At 39.7% G+C, this 27826-nt stretch overlaps 1 protein-coding gene across 2 annotated transcripts in view; it reads left to right on the top strand.

The window, feature by feature from the left end:
• The window catches only part of PRKAR2B (protein kinase cAMP-dependent type II regulatory subunit beta), a 102870-nt gene that overhangs the window by 67908 nt on the left and 7136 nt on the right, over window positions 1-27826 (top strand). The window contains exons 4-8 of one of the 2 annotated variants that reach the window (XM_030307774.1): window positions 5641-5724; window positions 16220-16326; window positions 19569-19722; window positions 24532-24633; window positions 26367-26441. In XM_030307774.1, coding sequence (XP_030163634.1) covers window positions 5641-5724; window positions 16220-16326; window positions 19569-19722; window positions 24532-24633; window positions 26367-26441 — 522 coding nt within the window. The remainder of the gene's footprint in view (window positions 1-5640; window positions 5725-16219; window positions 16327-19568; window positions 19723-24531; window positions 24634-26366; window positions 26442-27826) is intronic. The other variant, XM_030307775.1, reaches the window with a different exon arrangement.

Here is a 27826-nt window from a genome sequence, read left to right as displayed (position 1 = left end):
GTGTGTTTGTAATTAACTTGTTATAATTATAAGGCGCTTCAGATTCTCTCCATTAGGAGAGAATGACTGTTCTTTAAACATGTTACTAAAAACTGCACTGTTTTTCCAGTCTTAGATACTACAAGGCAAACTGCACCATAGCACTTGGAAATGATTATGACAGATTTCAAAATTAATTGGCTCTAAGCAGGTATTGGAAAATGTAAAGAAAATATATAGTATATTTTGATAAGGTACCATTTCATTTGAACGTTTTGTATTATTTCACAGACTATGCAGCAGATCCTTAAATCTCAGATTAGTATAAATGAGTATTTATTCTGATATGAATTCAAAAAAAATTTAAACAATTGATGTTGCAAAATCACAAATTAGATTTTACCTTTAATGAATGAAAACACAGGGGTGCCTGGCTGGCTGAGTAGGTAGAGCGTGTGTCTCTTGATCTTGGTTGTGAGTTTGAGCCCCACATTGGGTATAGAGATTACTTTAAAAAAATGAAAATATTGGGGTGCCTGGGTGGCTCAGTCGGTTAAGCTTCCGACTTCGGCTCAGGTCATGATCTCAGAGTTCGTGGGTTTGAGCCCCGCGTCGGGCTCTGTGGTGACACCTCAGAACCTGGAGCCTGCCTCAGATTCTATGTCTCCCTCTCTCTCTCTTCTCTTCCCCTCCCCTGCTTGCACTCTGTCTGTCTCTGTCTCTCTGTCTCTCTCTCTCAAAGTAAATAAACATTAAAAAAATTTTTTTAAATACTTAAAAAAAAATGAAAATATACAAGTTTTATTTACATCTAACATGTAGCCCTTCTGGTAGAGAAGAGCTGGTAAGTTTAAGAGTAGATCATTTCTAGCAGAGCATGCAACTCTTGATTTTGGGGTCACAAGTTCAAACTCCACATTGGGTACAGAGATTACTTAAATAAAAATTTTTAAAAAACAGTGGAACATTTCTTTGTTGTGTTACTCCACAGAATTTGGAGGGTGGGGGGGTGCCTTCTGTATATCTGGTGGGGTGCTAGGATGTTCCTTGCTGAGCACCATGGACAAATCCCTGCCATCTTGGGGCTTAGAGTCTCCTTAGCAGAATTAGACAACAAGCCAGTAAATTAATGAACAGTTGCAAAGTGTGAGCACTAAAAGGATAGTGAAGCAGGGTCTAGTAATGAAAACAAAACCAACCCCACATGACAAGGTCCCTAATTAAATGGAGTGGTTGCAGAAGGCCTCCTTGATGTGAGACTGGGGAGAGTCTTGCTCGAAAGCCCTGAAGCCCCTTTTGGGTTGATCTCAGTCTCAGCAGGGAGCAGGTGATAGTTCCCAGCCAAGGCAGGTGTGGCCACAGTGGTTCAGGTGAGGCTGGGGGAGGAGGGAGGGAGATTTAATACCCAGTAAATGTGATGGAATCCATCTACGTGTTCAGATTTAAATTTTTTAAACGTTACCTTCAGCTCTGTGTGAAGAATGGACTGGACAAATAAAAAAATATCTTGTACAGATATCTCTTGCTTTACCAAAATAGATTTGTAGTGTTTTCTTTAAAGAAAACATCTACATAATTTTTTTTATGAATTGTTTTTCTGATTATTTAGTTGAAAGACACCCAAGATTTAGATAAGTTGACAAACTTTTTCTGTAAACCTTTTTTTTTCCTGAAAAATTTACTGTTTTCAGATAATAAATATTTTAGGCTTTGGGGGCCATACAGTTTCTGTCAAAGCTACTTGCTCTGCTCTTGTAGCTTGAAAACAGCCATAGACACTACATAAATGGATGAATGTGGCTGTGTTCCGTTAAAACTTTATCTATGGGGGTGCCTGCCTGGCTCAGTCGGTAGAGCACGTGACTCTTGATCTTGGGGTCATGAGTTTGAGCCCCATGTTAGGTGTAGAGCTTATTTAAAGAAAAAACCAAAAAACCGTATTTATGAACACTTGAATTTGAATTGTATCTAATTTTGATGTATCAGGAAGTATAAATTCTTTTGATTTTTATTAATCCCAATCATTCTTAGCTTAGGGGCCATGTAAAATGAATTTGGCCTTCAGGCCATAGTTTGCTGACCCTGGTTTAGAGAATAAATTTTGTAGCCAGCCTTCCTGGGATGAATCATAGCTCTGCAGCTCCGAACTTTCTGACATTGAAGAAATTACTTGGGACAAGTTCATTTTAAATTTTTTTTTTTTTCAACGTTTATTTATTTTTGGGACAGAGAGAGACAGAGCATGAACGGGGGAGGGGCAGAGAGAGAGGGAGACACAGAATCGGAAACAGGCTCCAGGCTCCGAGCCATCAGCCCAGAGCCTGACGCGGGGCTCGAACTCCCGGACCGCGAGATCATGAGGGACAAGTTCATTTTAATATAGGAGATCATACAGTAGTTTTCTTCTTCTGTCGGCTTATTTTACCCAGCATGAATTGCTACCTGCTTCATGGGGTCAGTTACTGGGATAAAATGAGTTATTATTTTTAAAGCCCTGAAACCAGTGCCTGGCACATAATAAATGCTGTATAATTATTTGGTTTTTTGTTTTACAATTATTTGTTTAAAAAATAAGATTTTTATCCGGAAATCAGAAATAAATTTTAATTAAAAAATAAAGTGGCTGCTAGTAAGAAGAAGTCACAGTTGGGTGTATTGCTGAAGCCTTAGTTTTCCATATGCAGATCTTACATGTAGGATCACACCAAACCCAACAGAAAAAGAGTCTTTAGAAGCGGGAGAACATCTTTTGAGCAGTTGGTTACAGGGTGGAGGCACCCAAAGTCTCAAAGATTCACCAGATTTCTGACTGCTTTCCAGAGCATAGAGCAGGATTTTAATATAGGGTCTGTTGTAAAAGATAAAAAAGACTCTGAGTACAGAGGAGTGATGGTGGGGAGAAGGGACAGAGGGAGAACGGAAAGCAGTAGTCAGTAGCTGTGGTGGCAGGATTAAGAACCAAGATTTAAAAGTGTTAGTTCTTGGGGCATCTGGGTGGCTCAATCTGGTAAGCATCTGACTTTGGCTTAGGTCACGATCTTGTAGTTCGTGGGTTCGAGCCCCAGATAGGGCTCTGTGCTGACAGCTCAGAGCCTGGAGTCTGCTTCTAATTCTGTGTCTCCCTCTCTCTCTGCCCCTCCCCTGCTCTCTCTCTCTCTCTCTCTCTCTCTCTCAGTATAAATAAACATTAAAAAAAATTAGAAGTGTTAATTCATAACAATGGAGGTAGTAGGAGAGAGAGAAAAGGAAACTGCTGTTGTGTGAGGGGTTCCGTACAGAGTGAATGGTGGGGGCAAAAGACTTAAATTCATTACAAGAGTAAATCAAGTGCAAGGTGGTGCTAAGAAAGATTAAAGAAGACAATTTGGGTAATACAGTCACACCTCAGCACTTCATGAAGGAGGTGGTCTCCATTCCCAAGGGTCCAGGGAACTTCAAGATGGGGTGGAAGGCAGGAAGCTTTTGTAGAACAAGGAATAAGGAACAAGGAAACAAGTATAGAGCCCGGGGTGGCATGGCTTTTGGCCATGCTATGTTTCTGGTGCAGCAGAGTATTTACGGGAACACGAAAGCTATTTAAATTGTGGTTTGCTGACGTTGCTCCCTGGGCAGGAATCCCTCCATCTTGGGCCTAGAAAGTTATTTCAGCAAGGGTGCCATGGTATCCCTGACTTTTTCTCTCTGAGGACAGAGCTTCTCAGCAGGCAGACATTTTATGATTGTTTCAGTGTTGAAGATCTAGTTGGATTTTGTGAAGTGAGAGGTGACTGTTTTATTGTGTTAGCCTTCCTCATTTGAAGTAGGGAGATAGGAATTTTGGTTGGCATGAATTTTTTTAATGCCCAGATTTAAAAAATCTCTTGTGTTGTAAGTAGTGAGTTAGTTGGCACCAGGGTCTGCTTTTTCTGTGTCCATATGTCATCTTAGAATCTAGTTTGAGGTGAAGTTTGCTTATATCTTACCCATATGGGAAAAAATGCAATGACTTCCTCTCCCACTGGCTAATACTCTTTTGAGGAGTATATAAATGCTACACAGACAGGCATACCTTGGAGATACTGTGAGTTCAGTTTCAGACTACCGAAATAAAGCATGTATTACAGCAAAGCCACTCAAATGAACTTTTTGGTTTCCCAGCGCAGAAAGAAGTTATGTTTACACTCTGTTGCAGTCTGTTAAATGTACAGTAGCATTGTGTCTAAAACAACAACATCCATGTCTTATTTAATTATGTACTTTCTTGCAAAAAAAAATGCTAACCATCATCTGAGCTTTCAGCACATCCTAATAACTGATCTCAGATCACCGCAACACATACAGTAATAATGAAAAGGTTTGAAGTATTCCAAGAATTACCAAAATGTAATCCAAAGAGACAAAGTGAGCAAATGCTGTTGGAAAAATGGTGTCAACAGACTTGCTCAACACAGGGTCACCACACACCTTCAATTTGTAAACACACCTGTGAAGCGCAGTAAGGTGAAAATAAAACGAGGAAGGCCTGAATAACTGTAAATATCCTTTATTCCTCTTGGGCCTATGATTTTCATCAATTTTTAGCCACCTGAGATTGGCCTGAAGCACTGATTCTGATTTCCCATTGTGAGTTTTGGTATATTCATGGGCACAGAACTCACCCCTGCCTGGTTGTGGCTGTGCTGATGGCAGGGCCAGTGGCAGAAGGGCTGGGATACCTGCTCATCAGCTGCCATAGCCACTCTTTGAGCATTAGAATAGGAAAAGGTGGTGTGTCGGGGTCCAGGATGACACCATGCCTGCTGTGTTTAGGACTGTCTCTTGCCTCTCTACTCATTTTATAGTTACAAACTACCGGTGTTCACAAAAGAGTGGGCCTTTTGGTTCAAGTTGGTTGAGGCTTTTGCTAGTCAAAAGGGACTCTGGAGAGTTGACAGGCCACACTTCCAGAGGGCATTCTGTTGGTCTTCCCCCTTCTGGAATGACAGTTTAGGAAGAATATACCTCACTTGTTTTCTTTGAGCTCATTCTAAACTGAGCACACCAGGACTGTTGGATTCATTTTTCCTCAAATCCACACTCCCTAGGCATGGCGGCATGCATTGACTTGGTCCCTTGGGAAAATTACTCTTTGGTCCAGGTAGTTAGGTACATTGTGCATAAAAATGTATCTAACATCTAATGCAATATACTTGTAAGAATTAATTAGCTTCTAGAGGCAATCAAGTTTCAAAGGGAAGATCAACATCCTGAAAGACTATTGCACTCAGTGGTAGAGTGTGAAACAGTATTGAAGGCTATTGAGAGAATATTAAAACAGAACGAAGGCAGCCTGCAGATCTTCAACGTAGCTGTTTTGACCTGCTGCCCTTTTGTGTGTTCCTACTGGCTGGGAGCTTTGGGGTCTTTAGTGATGAGCCAATCACAGACTTTTACCAAATGAATATGCTAATCTGGGGGAAACACTCTTGAAAACCATTGCAGTGCTGAATTGATGAATGTGCACCACTTCCCAGATATCAGCTCTGTTACTTGACCTTTCTTAGTGAGCTGCTAGCTGAGGTCTGGCCACCTAAAGTGAACCTCAGCACTGACCATTCTTCCCTCCAACATCCTGCTAGGAAATTTCACCCCTTACGAGTAGGATGAGTAGACTAATTGTTTGTTAATTTGGTATCCTTTTAGATTATACATCCCAAAACTGATGATCAAAGGAATCGATTGCAAGAGGCTTGCAAAGACATTCTGCTGTTTAAGAACCTGGATCCGGTAAGACAAATCTCACTAACCAGAAATGTTTTTTTTTTTTTTTCCTGTGTCAGAGTGAAGAACTGGGTAGGGTCTTAGATTTTACCCTCTTTACAAGCTAACATCACCCAGGATGATGTAAAGGCCCCACCGTGGATGCCTGAGTGTATAGTGGGGTTGTGTTCTAGGAGAGCAACCCCAGGCTTCAGAGGTGCTCTGTTGTCACAGCTAGGAGTTCACAGGCCTGCCTGCACCTTGTCTGGGGAAGACATTATGTCATCCCTCGAGGTTACTTGTTACAAACATTGTCCTGAGAAATGGCCCAGATGAAGAGAAGGTAGGACCTTGCATTCTTTGTACAGCCAGTAGGAACGTGCAGGATGGTGCAGAGCCCGTGGTGGATTGCCTCTCTTACCAGCTAGTAATAGTAATTACATTTTAATGTGTGACTTGTCTGTTATACGTATTTTAAACGTAACATTTTACTTGGCCTCAAAGGAGGGGGATTTCTTTCTTTCTTTCTTTCTTTCTTTCTTTCTTTCTTTCTTTCTTTCTGGTAAGGATTTCGAAATCTCTGGTCTTTGGTTCTGGGTGATTTTCTAGAATACCCTCTTTCAGTGTTTTGCCCTGAATTCTGACTTAATTGTTCTTTTCCTTCATCACAGATTATGCCTCTTCACTGCTCTGTGGTCCTTTGGGTTGCCATGATCCTGCTGCCATGATCCAAATGTGGGAAATGAGTCAACTCTTGTAGCTTACCTCAACTTTTCTTTGTTGGTCAAACGCAGCATTTTATAGTTTTCAGATTGATGTCCTGGAGAAGAAAGCATTAAATTAACACCTATTCTTTTAAAGATAAGGTCTTCTAAAGGCCATTTTTATAAAGAGGAAGGGACTGCATTATACCAAATCTTCTATACTGGGTCATATGACACCTGCAACATTTTTTAAAAATCCTTTGTTTTGCGGTACCTGGGTGGCTAGGTCGCTTACATGTCTGCCTTTGACTCAAGTCATGATCTCATGGTTCGTGGGTTCGAGCCCCACATCGGGCTCTCTGCTGTCAGCACGGAGCCCACTTCAGATCCTCTGTCTCCCTCTTTCTCTGCCCCTCCTCCACTTGCACTTGCTGTCTCTCTCTCTCTCTCTCAAAAATAAATAAACATTTAAAAAAAAGATTCTTTTTTTCTAGTACCACATATGTGTCTTCACATCCTCCAGGAACACAGATTTTACTTTGTGACTTTGGAGATATTGTTTTAGGACCACACATTACATACAAGTTCTTGTCCAATTTGACTCAAGTCCTCTAGAATTCTGAGTTTGCAAAACTGTGAGCTCTAAAGAATGGGGGTGTTGGTTGTTTAATAATGAAAAATTAAGAAATGAAATTAAGATAGAAAAATATAGGAATTCAGTTTAGAAATGGAAACATTTTCTTGTAGTATTAAATTACAGATAGAATAAGTGACTAATGGGAATTTGTGAAATTTTGATGGGCTTCCAAATAATCACATATTTCATTTATCTAGAATGATAATGATTCTGTGAAATAAAAGATACTTAAACTATGTAATTTCTTTCTTTATTTTTTTTAATGTTTAATTTTGAGAGAAAGAGTGCAAGCGGGGGAGAGGCAGAGAGAGGGAGACACAGAATCTGAAACAGGCTCCAGGCTCTGAGCTGTCAGCACATCGCCTGACATGGGGCTCGAATCCACAAACCATGAGATAGGTCATGACCTGAGCCGAAGTCGGATGCTCAACCGACTGAGCCACCCAGTCACCCCTAAACTATGTGATTTCTATTGATCGTCCACCAGTGCGAGTCCAAATAATTACCAGTGGAAAGATACAACTTTGTGTGTGTATGGGGGTGGGCATTGGAATTAAACTGATTTAGTATTTAACTCTTGCCCTTCAGGTACATGTGGAAGACAGCTGTAAAGTCAATCCTCAGTTTTTCCCTTCAGCTAAACAGATTCTTTATTTTTCAACTAGAACTTTACATGGTAGGATTTCAGAGCTCACCGAAAACGGTGCTTCTCACGCTCTGCTGCGCCTGTAAATCATCAGAGGATCTGGTGAAAAATGCAGGGTCTCTCGTTCAGTAGGTCTGTCATGGAGCCTGAGAGACTGCATTTCTCACCAGCTCCCAGGTGAGGCTGATGGTCCTGGCCCACAGCCATGCTTCCAGGAGCAGGCACTAGGGCCAGATGTAAAAATGCTCTAGTTCAGGTTTTTGGCACTCCCGCCTGTTATTTTGTTTGCATACTTTCCTATTGAATTGAACCCACATTTTAATGCATCAGCAATGACTAGACATTGCTATTCAGGTGCCTGTACACGAAGTGATAAACAGATGGGAGTGAAATAGCTGTTAGGCATGTTTTCCGGGAATGCTTCCTATTCTGTTCTGTCCTCTAAATTGATTTTTCTTGCCATTTCAGCTTTAACTCTTTTAAAGCCCTGTAAAAAGTGCATTTAAAATAATTAAATTTGGGGTACCTGGGTGGCTCAGTCGGTTAAGCGTCTGACTCCAGGTCATGATCCCATGGTTTGTGGGTTCGAGCCCCATGTCGGGCTCTGTTCTGACAGCTCAGAGCCTAGAGCCCACTTCAGATTCTGTGTCTCCTTCTCTCTCTGCTCCTCCCCCGCTCATGCTCTGTCTCTCTTTCTCTCCCAAAAATAAATAAACATTAAAAAAAACTTTAAATACGGGCACCTGGGTGGCTCGGTCGGTTAAGCGTCCAACTTTGGCCTAGGTCATGATCTTGAGATTCGTGAGTTCGAGCCCCGTGTCGGGCTTGGTGCTGACAGCTCGGAGCCTGAAGCCTGCTTCCATATTCTGTGTCTCGCTCTCTCTCTGCCCCTCCCCTGCTCATGCTCTGTCTCTCAAGAATAAATAAATGTTTAAAAAAAAATTTTAAAAATTTTTTTAATAAATAAAATAATTAAATTGCATTTAAAATAATTTTTTAAAAGCTATTACTAGTAGATTCTGGCAAGGAGCATCTTTATTTAATTAAAGTGATTATTTTTATAAACAGTAATTTTTTGTAGCCTTCTTTTGCTTCTTTGATGAAGGTCTTCAATATGTATATATTTTTCAAAGGCCAGTTCATAGGGGAGGGAAAAAAACAAGAAAAAGCCGCTTCACAAAATTAGCAAATTCATGAATTACCATTATTGAATATTTTATAGGGAAGAAGCAAATGTATTTACATAGTTGCTTCCAAAAGATTTTTTTTTTTAATTTGAGCCTGAACTGTCTTGATTTATTTCCCTACTATCTCAGATCTTTCTGGGAATGATGCAAAATATAGATGAGTAAAAATGTATGTTTCTCAACAAATTACCACCTGGAATTAAAAAAAACCTCCCCAAACATGACAGTTTGAAGATTTTAGGTTAAGCTTATGGTCTTGAACAGTGTTCTGGTTTCTCATGATACACATTTTTTTTACAGTAACCCAAATGCATTTACATTGAATGACATATTTGGCTCCTATAACCTGCTTACAAAACAGCGCCCTTCAGTTTGATGCCGTGCCCGCATACTGTGCTCCAAAACCTGTATAAAGTGTTGGATGCCACAGAAATGCATGGTTCTTGTCCTCTTGGAACTTAAGATTTGATGGGGGATCCAAATACCCACACCAAGCAATTTGGTAAAACATGGGAAATGCTGTAATGTAGTCAGGACACTGTGAGAGGGTGAGGGTCTCTCAGCCCCCCTGAGGTTTCAGGAAGGTGGGAGGCCACCTGAGCTGAGCCTCAGAAAATGAGTAGAATAGGAACTTGGCAGGGGAAGAAAAGGGAGTGTTCTCACTGGAGCCTGGAGCAGAGGACACCCAGTGGAGGGAGCATAGGGTGTATGTGTGTGTGTGTGTGCGTGCACGGTGTGTCATAAGGGAGTGTTCTTGACCTCCACCCTGCAGCGTTGGCTGCCTATTGAAGGCAGTGGGAAGTCACACTTGAAATACTTTCAGCAAAAGTAGTAATCGAGTGTGTGTGACGTCACTGTGGTGGCAGGGTAGAGGGTAGAAAAGTGGGAAAAGGGACTTAGGGAAGAGGGGTGGTTTCATAAAATATTCAGGATTAGCAGAAGCTGGCACTTTTTAGGGACTGGATGATTTGTGACCTGATGCACAGGGTCTAGGACGTCTTCCTCCCAGTGTCTCCGCTGGAATGACCATGAGCTGGTACCTTTTTCTGAAATGGGAAAATTTGGAGGAGGAAAGGGGGGACAGTAATTACTCACTTATAAGAAGAATGATCTAGGCTTTGTATCTAGCATCTCATCTCAATTCCCTGAAGTCATTGTGTAGCTTGGAAATCTTGCACCTCCTTGGCCTCCGAACGTTTTTTTCCTGGGAGTGCTGTGTATGCATACATTGAGCACAGCATTTGTAATTATGAATCTCTTTGAAGATATCCTTTTCATGAATATTTCAGTGCTCGACTCAGTAGGCCATTTTTCTTCTGCAATATTTCTAATTTGAGACAAACTGAAATAATTTTCCTAGGCTCTCTGATAGGTTCTTTCATTAATGGAGAGTAAATTGTTATTTTTGAAGTGAGTCAGAGACCTTTCACCAAGCACAGTCATGGGTCTGCGTTCCAAAGAATAAGCTGTGGATTTCCTACTGTGGTTGTCAGTCACTGGGAAAACCTCTGCATATTAAATATTTCCTAAGTTCTTTTCACTCTGCATAATGATGGGGAAAGTGCATTTTGATTGATTAGAACAGACACCTGTCACATTGAGAAGTTCTAGAAGAAATGATTGTTCTGTATTTTACCAGGAATTACTTTTCTATCGGTATGTGAATTCCTAAGCTTTATAATGTTCTAACATGCAGCTCATTCCAAGATGACCAAAAACAAATAATGTATTTCATTTTTCTCTCCCATTTGACATTTAGAGAAAGAGCTAATCAATAAGGCTGATATTCCCTCTCCATCGGGCCTAAAAGACTTGGAATATAAATAGTAAGCAAAACAAAATATTAGTAAACCATTTAGTCAAACTTCGTAACTTTGATAGGTGACCATATGTTGCCTGGTTGATGAACTCATTTGGATAAAATGGTCCCTGTGAGGCCAATTAGCACCACATCAAGACAGCACTGTTTTACTGTCACATTGGCTTCATCTTCCACAGGGGCTGCTCTTTCCCACGTAGGTGCCAGCGCTCACACAGGAACTAGGGGGTGGGGAGATGAAAACCATTTCCTGCAGACCACCTCTATCATTCCTCCAGAAGCTTTTCTTAGCCCACATGAAGATGCAGTAGTGTGTTCTCTGTTTCAATGGAGAATTTGGCTTTTTTATTAATTAAAATTTTTAGGCGCACCTGGATGGCTTAGTCTGTTGAGCTTCTGACTTGGGCTCAGGCCATGATCTCACAGTCTGTGGGTTCGAGCCCCGTGCCAGGCTCTGTGCTCACAGCTCAGAGCCTGGAGCCTGCTTCAGATTCTGTGTCTCCCTCTCTCCACCCTTCCCCTGCTCTCTCTCTGTCTCTCAAAAGTAAACATTAAAAAAATTAAAAAAAAATTTTAAGTCCACATGCATATTCAATTTATAAAAATTCAAAAAGAACAAAAGAGGAGGGGTGCCTACATGGCTCAGTCAGTTGGAGCTTCTGGGTCTTGGTTTCAGCTCAGGTCTGGATCTTGCGGTTCCTGAGATTGAACTGCACATTGGTTTCTGCACTGACGGAACAGAGCCTGCTTGGGGTTCTCTCTCTCTGCCCCTCCCTCACACACTTGCACATATGTACCTCTCTTCCTCTCTCTCTCTCTCTCTCTCAAAATAAATAATAACGTTTATTTAAAAAAAGAATAAAAGAATAGTCAAGGGAAGGAAATCCCCCTTCTACCCCTGCCTTCCAGCAGCCCAGCTTCTCAGGAGCCATGTTCTTTTAGTGTTCTCATGGTATTTCTTTAGGGTTATACTATGTATAGATCAGTACATTGTTTTGTTTTGTTTTTGTATTTTTCAAGTTTTAATTTAAATTTTAGTTAGTTAATATGGAAAAATTGGTTTCAGGAATAGAATTTAGTAATTCATTACTTACATATGACACTCAGTGCTCATCACAAGTGCCTGCCTTAATGCCCATCAACCATTTAGCCCATCCCCCCCAACCCCCGCCAACTTCCCTCCAGCAACCCTTAGTTTGTTCTCTATATTTAAGAGTCTCTTATGGTTTGTTTCCCTGCTCCCCGCTCTTTTTTTCCTTCTGTTATTAATATTATTATTATAAGTTTATTTATTTTGAGAGAGAGAGAGAGAGTAGAAGAGGGACAGAGAGAGAGGGAGACAGAAAATCCCAAGCAGGCTCTACACTGTCAGCACAGAGCCCAGTGTGGGGCTTGAACTCATGAGCTATAGGATCATGACTGAGCCAAAACCAAGAGTTGGATGCTTAACTGACTGAGCCACCCAGGCGCCCCTGTTTTGTTTCTTAAATTCCACATGTGAGTGAAATCATATGGTATTTGTCTTTCTCTGACTGACTTTTTTCACTTAGCGTAATACTAGCTCCATCCACATCATTGCAAATGGTATGATTTCATTCTTTTTGATGGTGAAGTAATATTCCATTGTGTGTGTGTGTATACACACACACACACACACACATACATACTTACCACATCTTCTTTATCCATTCATTAGTTGATGGACACTTGGGTTCCTTCCATAATTTAGCTATTGTTGATAATGCTGCTGCTATAAACATTGGGTTGCATGTGCTCCTTCAAATTTGTATTTTTGTATCCTTTGGGTAATACCTAGTAGTGCAATTATTGGGTCTTAGGGTAGTTCTATCTTTAACTTTTTGAGGAACCTCCATACTGTTTTCCACAATGGCTGCACCAGATTGCATTCCCACCAACAGTGTAAGAAGGTTCCTCTTTCTCCACATCCTTGGCAACATTTGTTAATTTTAGCCTTTCTGACAGGTGTCAGGTCGTATCTCATTGTGTTTTGATTTTGTATTTCCCTGATGATGAGTGATGTTGAACATCTTTCTTTGTGTCTGTTAGCCATCTGGATGTCTTCTTTGAAAAACTGTCAGTTCATATCTTATGCCCATTTTTTAACCGTATTATTTGTTTTTTGGGTGTTGAGTTTAATAAGTTCTTTATAGATTTTAGATACTAACTCTTTATCTGATATGCCATTTGCAAATATCTTCTCCCATTCCATAGGCTGCCTTTTAGTTTTGTTGATTGCTTCCTTTGCTGTGCAGAAGCTTTTTATATTGATCAAGTCCCAGTAGATAATTTTTGCTTTTGTTTTCCTTGCCTCTGGCAATGTGTCTAGAAAGAAGTTGCTATGGCCAAGGTCAAAGAGATTGCTGCCTGTGTTCTCTAGGATTTTGATGCAAATATTAAAGACCCACAGCTAATATCATCCTCAATGGGGAAAAACTGAGAGCTTTTCCTCTGTGGTCAAGAACAAGACAGGAATGTTCACTCTCACCATTGTTATTTAACAATGGAAGTCCTAGCCTTGGCATTCAGACAACAAAAAGAAATAAAAGGCATTTAAATCAGCAAGAAAGAGGTCAAACTTTGACTACTCTCAGACACCATGATCCTTTAGGTAGAAAACCCCGAAGACTCCACCAAAAATTACTAGAACTGATATATGAATTCATCAAAGTTGTAGGATATAAAATCAATGTACAGAAATATGTTGCATTTCATTATGCCAATACTGAAGCAGCAGAAAGAGAAATCAAGGAATTGATCCCATTTATAGTTGCACCAAAAACCCTAAGATACCTAGGAATAAACCTAAGCAAAGAGGTAAAAGATCAGTGTATTATTTTTAAATTTTGTTGGCAGCAAACTTCCCACAGCGTTCTGCCCAGTTCTTTTTTTTTACTGAACAATAATCTGTATTTATGGAAGTTCCATATTCTTTTAAAAAATTATTTGTATCACTATTTATAAAAGTTTAAATTGGAAACATTTATATATTATAAAGCCATATCAAGAAAACACATTAACATTTTGCTGTTGTCTGATTTATTAAAATTGTATAACAAAGGAGGACCCGCATCATCAAAATAACATTGAAAAAGAAGAACAAAGTTCAGGACTCACACTTGCCAGTTTCAAAAATTTTACTACAGAGCTCCAATAATAAAAATAATGTGCTACCAGCGTGGGCAGACACATAGAACCAAGGAGTAGAATTGAGAGTCTACAAACAAACCCTATAGTTTTGATTGATACATTTGATCTGATGTCCATTTGATTTTGACAAGAGTGCCAAGACCATTCAATGGGGAAAAGAACAGTCTCTTCAGCAAATGGTGCTGAGACAACTGGACATCCACACACAGAAGAACCAGGTTGGACCCCTCCTTTACACTGTACACAAAGATTAACTCAAAGTGGATCCAAGACCTTAAATGTAAGCTCCCAAACTATAAAAACTCTTCGAAGAAAACACAAGGGTAAGTGTTCATGACCTTGGATTTAGGGAGACACCAAAAACAGGAATATGAAAGAAAGAAATTGGACTTCATAAAAAATAAAAATTTTGTGCATCAAAGGACATTATCAAAAAAAATGAAAGACATTTTGCTAAATAGAAAATATTTGCAAATCATATATATAAGGGCATGATCTCCAAAATCTATAAAAAACTCTTAAAATCCAACAACCAAACAACAACCTAACTTAAAACTGGGCAAAATACTTGAATAGACATTTCTCCAAAAAAGATTTACAAGTGACCAATAAGCACGTGAAAAAATCCTCAACATGGCCAGTCATTGGGGAAATGTCAGTCAAAACCTCAATGAAATACCAGCGCAGCCTCACTAGGGTGGGTAATTTTTTTTTTAAAGGAAAATAACAAGTGTTGGTGAGGATGTGGAGAAACAGAAACCCTAGTACATTGCTGGTGGGAAAGAAACTGGTTTAGGCACTGTGGAAAACAGCTTGGCAGTTTCTTAAAAAGTTAAACATAGAATTACCATAGAATTCAGCAGCTCCGCTCCTGGGTATAACCCAGAAGAATCAACATAGATATTCAAACAAATACTTGAATATGAATGTTCAGTATTCATGCCCAACGTGTCAACAATCCAAGTGTTCATTGACGGATGAGTGGATAAACATTATGGTATATTTACAGTGGGGTATCATCCATCCATAAGGAGGAATGAAGTATGATAGACCTAGAACAAGGACAGACCTTGAAAACCTTACTTACGTACACTAAGTGAAATAGTTGATGGGTAAGGTCATATGTTGTATGATTGCATTATATGAAATATCCAGATTAGGTGAATCCATGGAGACAGAAAACAAGTAGGTGTTGCCAGGAGCTAGTGGGAGGGGAGAATAGCAAGTGACTGCTTGGTGGGCACAGGGTTTTGGGGCGCAATGAAAATGTTTTGGAACTAAGAAGTGACGGTTGCACAACTTCTTGTGGCCACTGAATTGTTCACTTAACCATGGATAATTTTATGGGAAATTTTACCTCATAAAAACATTTTGTATATATAATTCATCTGAACATTTTGATTGCCATTAGTTTTAATATTTAATGGCTAAAATACACTTTAAGGATGCAATTAAATCAACTCTTTACAGACTCAATCACTGAAGTGTCTTCACTAAATCCCTGGGTACCACAGAACATAGTTTGAGAAACACTGAGCTCTTTTGTGTATTCTAGGGTCTTCAAATTATTCCTGTATTCTGAGGAAAGATTTCTTCACCTAGTTTATTCTCACTAGCTGAAGTTTATCTTTAAGCCTTGTCAACCATGCTTTAGCAGAATAAAAATTTTATATAGTTTTAATAGTTGTTGAAGAATAGTTTGAGGTTTCTGGCTTCCGTTTTAATAAATCTGTCCTAGCGAGGCGAAAGGTTGCTTCTTGAGGAGAACCTTAGTGACAAAGAAGAGTGATAAAAAATTTGCCACAGTCATTTTTGGTTTTGCTTTTGTTGTTTTTCTGTTCCGTTCTATTTTGGTTTTGGTGCTAAACCAAAAAGGATTGGAGTTAGAATTTGAATTCAGTAAGTTATTTAGGTAATCTCTATATAAATTCTAGTGATGACTAATATAGGGAAGTTTTAAAAACAAGGATCTTGGAAAGACATTTGCAATAGTTCTTTACTAACCTAGGTATTTTAATTGCCCAGATTATATTTCACATTTAAGATATATGGTGGTTTGGTGTTTCATTTTTCAGTATATTAGTGATCTTTGCACTGAAATATTCTGAGGTAGCCAATTATAATTACTTTCATTCAGGCACTGAATATAAGAGGAAATATATAATCTTATTTGTATGTGGTAAGGAGGACTGTATGTGTGTGTGTGTGTGTGTGTGTGTGTGTGTTATAACACTTATTGGCAGTGATGGCATTTCGATTTCTTTGAGCTTGTTCACAGAAATATAAAGCTGATTATGGTTAGCCAAGAGAACATATTACAGATAAACATAAGGATTGTATCTTTTCTTTAAAAAAAAATAGGAGCAGATGTCTCAAGTGTTAGATGCCATGTTTGAAAAATTGGTCAAAGAAGGGGAGCATGTAATAGATCAAGGCGATGATGGTGACAACTTCTACGTGATCGATCGGTAAGTCTCGCGTAACTTCACTGATGCAATGTAATGAACCTCTCGTGTAAAATCTCAGCGGTTCTCCTAATGACTGGCAAATTAATATTTGATCGTTGCTGTTACCTCTTTATTCTTAGTACTACATAACAGGCACCAGAAACCTGCTGTGAATACGTGTGGTGAAATCACCTTAGAGCACGGAAGAAGGCATAGTTTATAGAAGAACTGATGATACTGGTTTGTGAAATCTATAAATCCCAGTCATTTCCTGCGAGCTACCTCATTTATTAACTTCTGCTGGAGAGGACACCTGTTATAGTTAGGACGGAAGCAGAGCACGGCCTTGGGGGTGTCGAATCCTATAACTCAACCTCTGTTATGTTTTTTAAAAGGTTCTTTTTTTTTTTTAATGAACTCTAAAGTAAAACATGCCCATGGTAGGAGAGAGTAGTTTATGCTCTTTCCAGAAATTGTTCTGCATTCTTGTGCATTAAAAGCATTATAGAGAAGTGATTTTAAAGCACTGTAGAGAAATTATTTTATTTCAGTGAGAAGGCATGTGTTCGTACTGAAAATGTAATTTCAGAAAACTTAAGTGGTGCTTTACTTGATCAGCGAACCATATGCTTTAAGTGACAATTAGGTAAGAGCCCTACACTGTTAATGGCGGAGCAGTCTGAACTGAGTCTTTAGGTCTTCGCTTTTGGAAAGCGATGATAAAGTGTTTATGAGACCATTGGCATCCCCTGCCCTTCCCATTCCAGGTGCAACACAGGACTTCTCCCTGCCGGTTCATTGGGTTATATTTGTTGCTCTGAGTAGAGTTGTGTTCAACTCAGAACCTTGCAGAAAATCGCAGCCATGTGTCTGCACAGGCCTCGTTTCTTGACTCGGCCCTCCTACATCAGTGATCGAGCATGCTCTCCGCATCGAGGGTGCTCGCTGACTCCTCCATTCCCTCATCCCTAATGCCTCAGTGACCTGTAGAGCTGTTGGCAAGATGGTAGCCAGGGCTAGGGTGAGCTCTCCGATTTTAGAACAGACCCATTTATCCCATACGTAAATTAAAATCTTGATCTTCGTGTCATTAACAGCCGTCATCAGTGAAACACCTCAGAAATTCCCTCAGCTTTTAAAATGTATTTAACTGTAGGGGTATATGAGAAACCCAAATGTGGTTAAAAACTCCCTTACATTTCCCTTTTCGGTTAGCTCCTCATCACCCATTTGTCAGGTGAAAACTCCCAGGCACAGGGAAGTGACGGTAGTCAGTTAAAGTCAGCCAGCCCAGCATCCAGGTCTCTTGGCCACTGTTTGCGGTCTTTCCACGGCTTCACACTGCCTGACCCCTCATGTTATCAGGGAAGAAATCTATATGAAAAGGCAGTACAGATTATAGACTGACGTGATCGCAGGTGACTGATAGTTATTTTACTTCTCATCAGCACATTTGTTGTGTATTTTATTCTGTTCAAAGGAGGAAATGTAGAGAACGTGTTTAGTGCAAGTGTAGATAGTGCCAAGAGAAGAAGTAATCTGTACTTGAAAAACAGTCACGAGGGGCGCCTGGGTGGCGCAGTCGGTTGGGCGTCCGACTTCAGCCAGGTCACGATCTCGTGGTCTGTGAGTTCGAGCCCCGAGTCGGGCTCTGGGCTGATGGCTCAGAGCCTGGAGCCTGTTTCCGATTCTGTGTCTCCCTCTCTCTCTGCCCCTCCCCCGTTCATGCTCTGTCTCTCTCTGTCCCAAAAATAAATACACGTTGAAAAAAAAAATTTTAAAAAAAGAAAAAAACAGTCATGAAACAAATTTTAGAAGGTATCCTTGAAAAGCCATTCTGTCCATGAATATACAAGCCAGTTATTCTCTTATTAGTATCTTTGTCTAGTTTCTAACGTTTTTTTGTTTTTGCTTTTGTTGTATCCTTATCATTCATAATCCTTTTCTAATCTTCAAAGCTCTCTCTTTTTTGTTTTTGTTAAGGGTTTAACCAACACGATAAAGGCAAAGAACTTCTGCCAGCTGCCCTCCTGGTGTTTCGGCCAGCCTTGAAGCCATGTTCTCTGATAAAATACAGTGTGTGGAAAGACAGTCCTCCACAAGAAGAATGCAGTTATATAGAGAGAGGATCTGTCAAATACGTAGCACAGTGCCATGCAGACTGAGTGTTACTTGCCTAGAATAAGAACCCAAATAAAAGATAAGCACAGAATAAAAAGACCTACAGAAAGACCAGAATCAGATAGTCTGAATTTCTACCACTTTTTGCTTTAGATTGGGGTGTCAGTCTACAATAAAGGGCCAAGTGATGTAAAGAGCTCTGGTAAATTTTTTAGGCTTTGTAGGCCATGTGGTCTCCGTCACAACTACTCAGCTCTGTTGTGGCAGTACATATCAGCGATCAGTAAGCCATAAACAAACCCGTGCATCTGTGTTCCAGTAAAACTTGATTCATGAAAGCAGGCAGCCAGTCTGTGGGCCATGCCTTGCTGGCCCCCCCTTAGATTATAAAGGACCTTTGTAAGTGTTGTACAATGGTGCTGACCAAATTGTTAGAGCTGTATGTTTTTTTTTTAAAGTTATTTTCTTCTGGGCCGCATGGGTGGCTCAGTTGGTTGAGTGTCTGATTCTTGATTTCAGCTCAGGTCGTGATCTCACGGTTTGTGAGTTCGAGCCCGGCGTCGGGCTCCATGCTGACAGTGCAGAGCCTGCTTGGGAGTTTCTCTCTGCCCACCACCCCCTGCCTGCCCCCCTCAAAATAAATCAGCATTTTAAAAAAGAAAAGTATTTTCCTCTCATTTCAGAAGTAATACATGTTCATGTGGGAGACAGAACCTCTTTAATTAGGTAGTGAACATTCTAGAATCTTTCACTATTCTTAATGCTCAGAGATAAATACAGACAGCTTTGTTTCATATACATTCCTTCAGAAGGATGCTTACACATACACTATTTGGTTGTAGTCTTCTATTTTCATCATTTATTTTATTATTGTAAACTTTTATTGTTTAGTCTCTTTTTCCACCACAGACCCATGTATGGTCCTTACCCTCATCTAGGTGATGGTGTCTTCCTGCTTGTCTGGCACAGATATTGTCTCTGGCACATACTGATGCCCTTTTATTCCTTGTCAACCAACAGAGGAGAAAGGGAAGCTGGAAATGGGATTTTTCTTGCACAGGGCTCTTCTCTGAAATTATGTTTGATAGTGATGAGATTTTGCTTGAATTATTTTTACCTCTTACTTTTCATATGTCCAACAGAGGAACGTTTGATATTTATGTGAAATGCGATGGTGTCGGAAGGTGTGTTGGTAACTACGACAATCGTGGGAGTTTCGGTGAACTGGCCTTAATGTACAATACGCCCAGAGCAGCTACGATCACTGCTACCTCTCCGGGTGCTCTGTGGGGTTTGGTGAGTGAAATATTTACGTGACCACGATGTTATTTGTCAATGTTGTTATGACGGAAGCCAGGTAGATGGAATTATTTTAGTTCTAATAGCTGGATTTCTTTGCCATCCTCATCAGCCATCAGGGTATTTGTTATATAGTGGATGCTGAACTGTTGGGTCTGTGCTGAGACTGTGCTGAGTTAAATCTTCACGTTCTTTCCCTGATCAAGTCAGGAGCATAGCCTCCTGGCCCTGGGAAGGATACTCAGATCCAAAATGCTCTTAAAAACCAGCCACCCAGGCAAATGCACAGAGCCTTCAGTGTTGTGTTCTCAGATAGCTTTCCGTGGTGTTATATTATCTGTGCTTCCCAAAGTGTGGCCCCCCCCACCCAGTAGCATCTGTATCACTTGGGTACTTGCTAGAAATGCAAATTTTGGGGGGGTCCCACTTACCAATTCGGGCCCACTGACCCAGAAGCTCTGGAGATGGGGCCCAGTGATCCATGCTTGAGCAAACCCACCATGTGACTCTGGTGCCTGAGAGCATTTGAGAATCCTCCATAAACAGATTCTCTTGGTGTGCTATAAATTGGTAACAACTTGGCATTGAAAAGCAGCTGGGTAGAGAGAGAGTACTTGATGTCAGTGCTTCTCACACACATGAGAATTACTTTGCAGGAGGTGGGGCGCAGGGGGTTGTTAAGACAAATCCTTGCTGAGGCCCCACCATAGTCTAATTTAATCAGACTCTGTAGAGTTGGGTCCTGGGCTTTTAAAATGAATTTGTTAATAGTGATATTTGTATAAGGCTTAAAAGTCAGTTTAAAGACACTTGGGTGAGGTGGGAAGGGAGGGTCTTTTCATACGTGGTATCAGGGTGCAGAGTAGCCGATTCTAGAAGACTGTTTAAGATGGTGCTTCTCAGACTCCAGTGTGCTTACCTGGGAACATAGTTAAAATGTAGATTCTGGTTCACTAGGTCTGGAATGAGGCCTGTGATTTTGTGTTACTCATAAGCTCCCAGGACACCCCAGTGCTGCTGTGCCCAGAACACACTATTTAAGTAGCGCTGATTTAAGGGCATGTTTGTGATACTTGTATTTTCTTTTTAAATTGTTGAAAACAGCCCACCCTGTAGTTTCAACACAGATATATTCGCTCAGGAATCCTTTTGTGGAAGGAAGAGAGGTTGAGAAATTGGAAGTCTGTTAGGATCTGGTTCCCAAGGACTATAGTTTTACAGAAGTAGCACATTACTCGGTGACGTCTCAGCATTTAACTGTGAAGCAAATTCAGCTGATAAAAATCTCTTGCTCAAAGAAACAATACATACTGTATTTCCTCTTATGAGAATCAGGCAATTATTGTTTACATAGTAAAGATGTGATGGATCTCATTTTCAGATGTACAAGAAAAATGGGAATTGTTTCACACAGGAGGAAACTCATTGTCATCTGAAGTGTTTCAGGGACTATTAAAGATTTGAACACCCAAAGCCAGCTAAGTAGAAACTCCTGACCAGACCAGGCTAGGTCCATAGGAAGTATTTGCCTGTCATCAGAATGGTGGGCTGAACCCACAGTCTGCTGTGAGCTGTTTCATTAAGGAAGGCACCAGTTAAAAATGTATTTATTCCAGGGGCACCTGGGAGGCTCCGTCGGTTAAGTGTCCTGGTGCACCTTAAACTACGTATGGAGGTCCAGCATTTCCCAGTGTGTGATACTCAGGCCATCAAGAAGGATCAAGCATTTTCAGAGATTTTTACTCATCTATAGATGTTATTAAAGTGGGCAGTTTGTGATGGTCACCTTTGGGTATGTGCATGACCACAGTGACTTTTTAAAGATTAGGATAGTGAACATATCACTTAATGTTTCAAACCTGGTTTTTGAAGAGCAACTTATCAAACTAGCCCCTTTTCAGAGAAAGTCGAGTAGAAAAGATACTTTTCTTTTAAGGCCAACGGATTGGAGCTCTGCCATATATGTGCAGGTATAAAGATAAGCACATCCCAAGAGAAAAGTCCTTTGTGGACTCGTCTGACTTTGTAAATAGGACTCTTCGCCTTAGGGGATTAACTGATGTGCATGACCCTGCCCATGTTTCGGGAGGCCATGATTGATGTGGCTAGGGTGAAAACTTTTGAAGTGGGCATTTCTGGATTTTAATTATATGTCACGGTGGGTGTGAAGAGGTGGGCCACTAATAAAATTTTTCCCGAGATGTACACTACTTTGTGGTTCATCTCTAAATCACTAAACTATTTCTAGTCTTCTCTGTTTTGCAATTAACTCTGTCCATTAAACAGTGTTGCAGTCGGTTCCCAAACTGATTATGTATCAGAATCACTTGGGGAGCTTTTATGAACTATAGATTATTGAGCCCTACATGCAGACACTGTTTGAGTCATTCAAGTCTGGGATCTGAGAAACCTTTGTTGTTGTTGTTGTTGTTGTTGTTGTTGTTGTTAACGCTAGAGCTGATTCTCATGCAGACCCAAGCTTGGAAATTATTTTAGTAAATTTACTAATTACCTTGCAAATTTTTCTCTTTTAAAAAAAGTTATTAGGATTGCAGCTCCAAATTACAGCTCTTGTAAAATTGTAATAAACTAAATGGGGGAACAGGATGTTTGCTTTGCTTTCCTAGAGACTTATGCCCTCCACACTTGCATTTTTTCCCATCCTGCCAGTTCAATTAAATTCAGCCTTACTATGTCAGTGCAGTAATTTAATAATTAATGAACATAACTCCATTTTATTTTATATTAAAATGGTGTAATTGATTATCAGTGAATGACTAATTATGGGGACTCTTTACTATGAACTATTATGAATAATGTTTTGTAGAAATTTTTCAAAGTAGTTTGTAGGAAAACCATTTTTTGAGCTGTTTATCATCTTTGAAATTTTCCCTAGTTCCTTAATTGAGTTCTGTATCTTTGAGGTTAAGTAGTGTAAACAGAGGAACGTTTTAGGGCCCTGAGAATGATAAACACTGGCATTCAGCTCTGACAGTCAAGAAAGTCATAGTTTCTCTGTGCACATTTTTTTAAAAAAGAAAAACTCTGACACACTGTGGATATGACAACCTAGCATACATGATTTTTTTTTTTTTAATTTTTTTTTTTCAAAGTTTATTTATTTTTGGGACAGAGAGAGACAGAGCATGAACGGGCGAGGGGCAGAGAGAGAGGGAGACACAGAATCAGAAACAGGCTCCAGGCTCCGAGCCATCAGCCCAGAGCCTGACGCGGGGCTCGAACTCACGGACCGCGAGATCGTGACCTGGCTGAAGTCGGACGCTTAACCGACTGCGCCACCCAGGCGCCCCTAGCATACATGATTTTTTAAGGTCTCATAGTTGCCTTATGATTAAAAAAATTTTGGGGGTGCCTGGATGGCTCAGTTGGTTAAGTGTCTGACTCTCATGATCTCACAGGTCATGATCTCACAGTTTGTTGGTTCAGGCCCGTGTCGGGCTCTGTGCTGACAGCTCAGAGCCTGGATCCTGCTTCAGATTCTGTGTCTCCCTCTCTCTCTGCCCCTCTTCCTGTCTCTCTCTCTCTCTCTCTCAAAAATAAACAAACATTAAAAAAAAATTTCTAATAGTGTTTTTCATGTATTTTTTTTTCTGCAGCCCACATCAAGAAACACATTAGGAAATCTCACAACCAGTGCATGTGTATGTGTGTCTTTGTGTATAACTGAAATAAATCCCTAAATAACACTTTACTAAAACATGTGCATGCTGAGATTTTCTATTCTTTATTTTTTATAAAAATGCTGGTCATGGATGAAGGGGGTCAAAAGGTACAAACTTCCAGTTATAAAATTCATACAACCTGGGATGTCCTGTACACCATGGCCACTGTAGTTCATAATACTGCATTGTATATTTGAAAGTTGCTAAGAGGGTAGATCTTAAAAGTTCTCTACTGGAAAAAAAGAATTTGTAACTATGTATGGTGATGAAAGTTAACTAGACTTACTGTGATCATTTCTCAATATATATGAATACCAATCATTGTATTGTACTCCCTAAACAAATTCAGTTTTATAGGTCACTTATACCTCAATTTAAAAAAATGCTGGTATGTTCCACTGAAACGATTTTGTGACACTCTTGGGCTGTCATCCACAGTAAAAGAACTTGTGCTATCCTGAACTCAGAGACACACAGTGGTGGCTTCTAGAGACGGGGAGGGGGGGGGGGGGATGTTGGTCAAAGGGTACAGATTTGCAGTTACAAGGTGAATGAGTTCTGGGGATTGAATGAACAGCATGATAATTATGGTTAACAACATTGTATTGTTGCTAAGAGAAGTCTTAAATGTGCTCCTTACAAAAAAAGAAAAGGGTAATTATTATTTGAGGTGGTATTAACTAACTCTCTGTGGTAATCATTTCACAAGGTATATAAGTGTATCAAATCAACAAGTTATATACCTTAAACTTACGCAGTATTATAGATCGTTTGGATCTCAATAAAGCTTGGAGGAAAACCAAGATGGGCCTATTGCCTTTTTTTAAATGGTGCAATAGCGCCACCTTGTGGGTTGTCCCAATTACACGTTGACCAGATCTGTTCTGAATTAAAGGAAACTTATGTTTCCTTTAAAAAAATGAAAGTAATATTTTATATGGGTGTATATTTTATGGTTGAAGAAATAAAAAATCTGCAAAGGATAATAATGGTAACCTTTTATTTCAAGGTCTTCAGTTATTGTTTGTTCCTTATAGGGAATAGAATGAAACTACCTCTTCAAACTTTTCTCCTAATAAAATCTGTCTTGTAACTGTATTTGTATCTGCTGTTCTGCCTTTAGGACAGGGTAACCTTCAGGAGAATAATTGTAAAAAATAATGCCAAAAAGAGAAAAATGTATGAAAGCTTTATTGAGTCACTGCCATTCCTTAAATCTTTGGAAGTAAGTATATGTATATGCTTTTGTTTTATTTTGCTTTAAAATGTTTGGAATATTTTGTTCCATAGAAAAGGTTCTTTAAATAAAAATGTATCCACATTTTTAGTTGAAAAAATTAAATTGTGGTGTTGGTATAACTTGGTATTTCTTTTACTACCTATGACTGCATTTGTTTTATTTTGCTTAGTTTTACAAGTAATAGACTTCTGTGAGTATCTATAACATATTTATATGTGGGTTTTATCTAAAAGCAGACCTAATAAGTATTTACCCAAAGAAAACAAAAATACTTATTCAAAGGGTTACATACATCCCAGTGTTTAAAGCAGCTTTATCTACAATAGCCAAATTATGGAAACAGCCCATGTGTCCATCCACTGATGAATGGATATAGAAGATGTGGGACATATACAATGGAATATTATTCAGCCACAAAAAAGAATGAAATCTTGCCATTTGCAACGATGTGGATGGAGCTAGAGAGAGTATAATGCTAAGTGAAATAAATCAGAGAAAGACAAATAGCATATGATTTCTCTCATGTGGAATTTAAGAAACAAAACAAATGAGCAGTGGGGGGAAGTAAAGAGAGAGAGAAACCAAGAAACATACTCTTAACTATATAGTTGAGAACAAGCCGATAGTTACCAGAGGGTGGGGGTATGGGTAAAAATAGGTGACAGGGGTTAAGGAGGACACTTGTGATGAGCACCGAGTGTTGTCTGGAAGTGTTGAGTCACTGTATTGTGCACCTGAAACAAATATTACGCTACATGTTAACTAACTGGAATTTCAATAAAAACTAAAAAAAATAAATAAAAGCAGACTGAAAATAATATATAAATGTAGGCAGTAGCACTAGTTGTGCCTTTACAGGGACAGCTTGTCAAAACGGTGTGTCCTCCCTGGCCTCTCCTTCCCAGTCAACTCTGCTGTTTACTCCTCCTTCCTCTTCACATTGGCATTCTAGGGTCTCTTCTGTTTTCCGGCTACACGTACGCGCTTAGTGAGCTTGTCGTATCCCCTGGCTGTAAATACTGCCTATATGTTGATGCCTCCTGAAATTGACATCACTAGGCAAGGTCCCTCCCTCAAATGGGCAATATATTTAACCTATGCCCTAAGGTGTCTAATAGATATCTCAAACCTAGTGCGTCCTCGACCTCCTCCCCCATGCCTTCCCCATCTTACTGCACCTTGGCCAGAAGCCTTGGGATTCATACTGACTCTTGTACTGAAATCTCCTTCGGCTGGGTTGTCAATACATGCCTGGTAGAGGTTCTGGCCGCATGACAGAATGCATATGAGGCAGCTGTTAATATGTAGCAGCATCTCTTTTAAATGAAAGGAGATCAGGGGCTGGAAATCCAAATGCCTTCAGATTTGGGCAAGTAACATAAAGGAGAAAACGAAGCCAGGATGGGATTTGGGTCAAGCTGGACGACAAGTGCTCCAGCTAAAGATCAGCAGCTAGTCTCCCACAGCTTGTAGCTGGTGCCATGTGCAAATGTGGGCCGGGTGTTGTGAGTCTCCTTCCTGATTTTTCAAGAGAAGCTGAAAATTAAGATTTTTATGAGAAATCTATTTTAAAATGCTGGCAGTTCATTAACCCAACACACACACACACACACACACACACTGCTGGGTTTATTTGGCTTAAAGGCTACCAGTTTTTAACTTCTGAAATAGGATTACCCAGATCATCTGTGTGATGTTATCTTTTTTTTTTTTTTAAGGTTTCTGAACGCCTCAAAGTGGTAGATGTCATAGGCACCAAAGTATACAACGATGGAGAACAAATCATTGCTCAGGTATAGTCCTTTTTAGGTAATTCACCTTAGGGTTATATTCCGAAAGGTTCTTAACATGTGGCAGATCTTGACCAATTTTTCATATGTGTCTATAATTAGTATGCAGTGATGGATTAAATGATTATTAGTTCCACCAAATGACCTGTTAAAAGTGGTTTAATTTATAGCCATTAAGCTATCTGAATATTTTTATTTATATAATTAAGTCCCAATGAACATGTATTAAATCATCACATGGATTTCTGGATAATTTTATTATTTGTACGTGACATGAAATTCAAATATATCTAAACAATAAGATGTTGTTAATGATCAGAAAAAACAGGTGGGTATTCCTTGAGATAGTAAGGACCCAGTAGGTGCACCGGGAGTTATTGCAGAGTTTTGCACGATGCGTTCATGATGAGACCTCCTGGGGCTGCTCCCTGATAAAATTAATCAAGAAGGGAACACACTGCACCCTGTACTTTTTAGGTTTCCAGGCACTAAATGGGGGCCAACGTGCTGTTTAACCCCTAAAGCTTTTCTAAGATCCCAGTTGTAACCTTGGTTACAATAGAGCTGTGGAGAAGTAGGATTTATGAAAACAGTTGAAGTTCACAGACACAGCTACAGATCTTGTATTAACTTGTATTTCCTAGTTACAGTTTTGAAGTATTGAGTGAATGATTTAAACAGATTTTAAAAGATTCTGTAATATTTGTATCCAGATATTGATACCATATTATAATCTTTATCTAAAATACTGTCTTTTCTGGGGTTCCTGGCTGGCTCAGTCAGTAGAGCATGGGACTCTTGATCTCAGGGTCGTGAATTTGGGCCCCACGTTGGGCACGGAGTCTACTTTAAAAAAATAAAAAATAAAGAATACTGTCTCTTGATATATCTGAAACAAGATTCAAGGTCTGTGAGACTTGAGGAAAGTATAATTTTTTAGAAGGAAAATAAGTAAATCGCTCTCTCCCTCCTATCACACATATGCATGTATACACAGATTAGTCAGGGATTGGAGAGAAGTGGAGTCAAATTAGAGAACAAGGCTAAGGTTCTACAGAAGTTGAAAAATAACAAAGTACAGAGCACTTTTGAAATGACTTTTTTAGCCTTTTATTTTGTAATAATTACAGATTTGTGGTAAGTTGCAAAAGTCAGAGAGGTCTCATGCCCTTCTGCCCCACTTTCTGACGGTGTGTCTTGCATCACTACAGTTCAATGTCACACCTAAGGAACTGACAGTGGTATGATCCATAGACCCTGTTTCACCACTTTTACATCATTTTGAGCACAGTTTTCTTTTCTTTTCTTTTCTTTTCCTTTTCTTTTTTATTTTAGAGAGAGTGCGCACAAGTTGGGGAGTGGCTCAGAGGGGGAGAGAGAGAAAGAGA

Source organism: Lynx canadensis, chromosome A2, assembly GCF_007474595.2.
Source record: "Lynx canadensis isolate LIC74 chromosome A2, mLynCan4.pri.v2, whole genome shotgun sequence".
NCBI classification, from domain to species: domain Eukaryota; kingdom Metazoa; phylum Chordata; class Mammalia; order Carnivora; family Felidae; genus Lynx; species Lynx canadensis.
The sequence above is the reverse complement of the archived record's forward strand: the minus strand, read 5'-3'. Positions and strand labels throughout refer to the sequence as shown.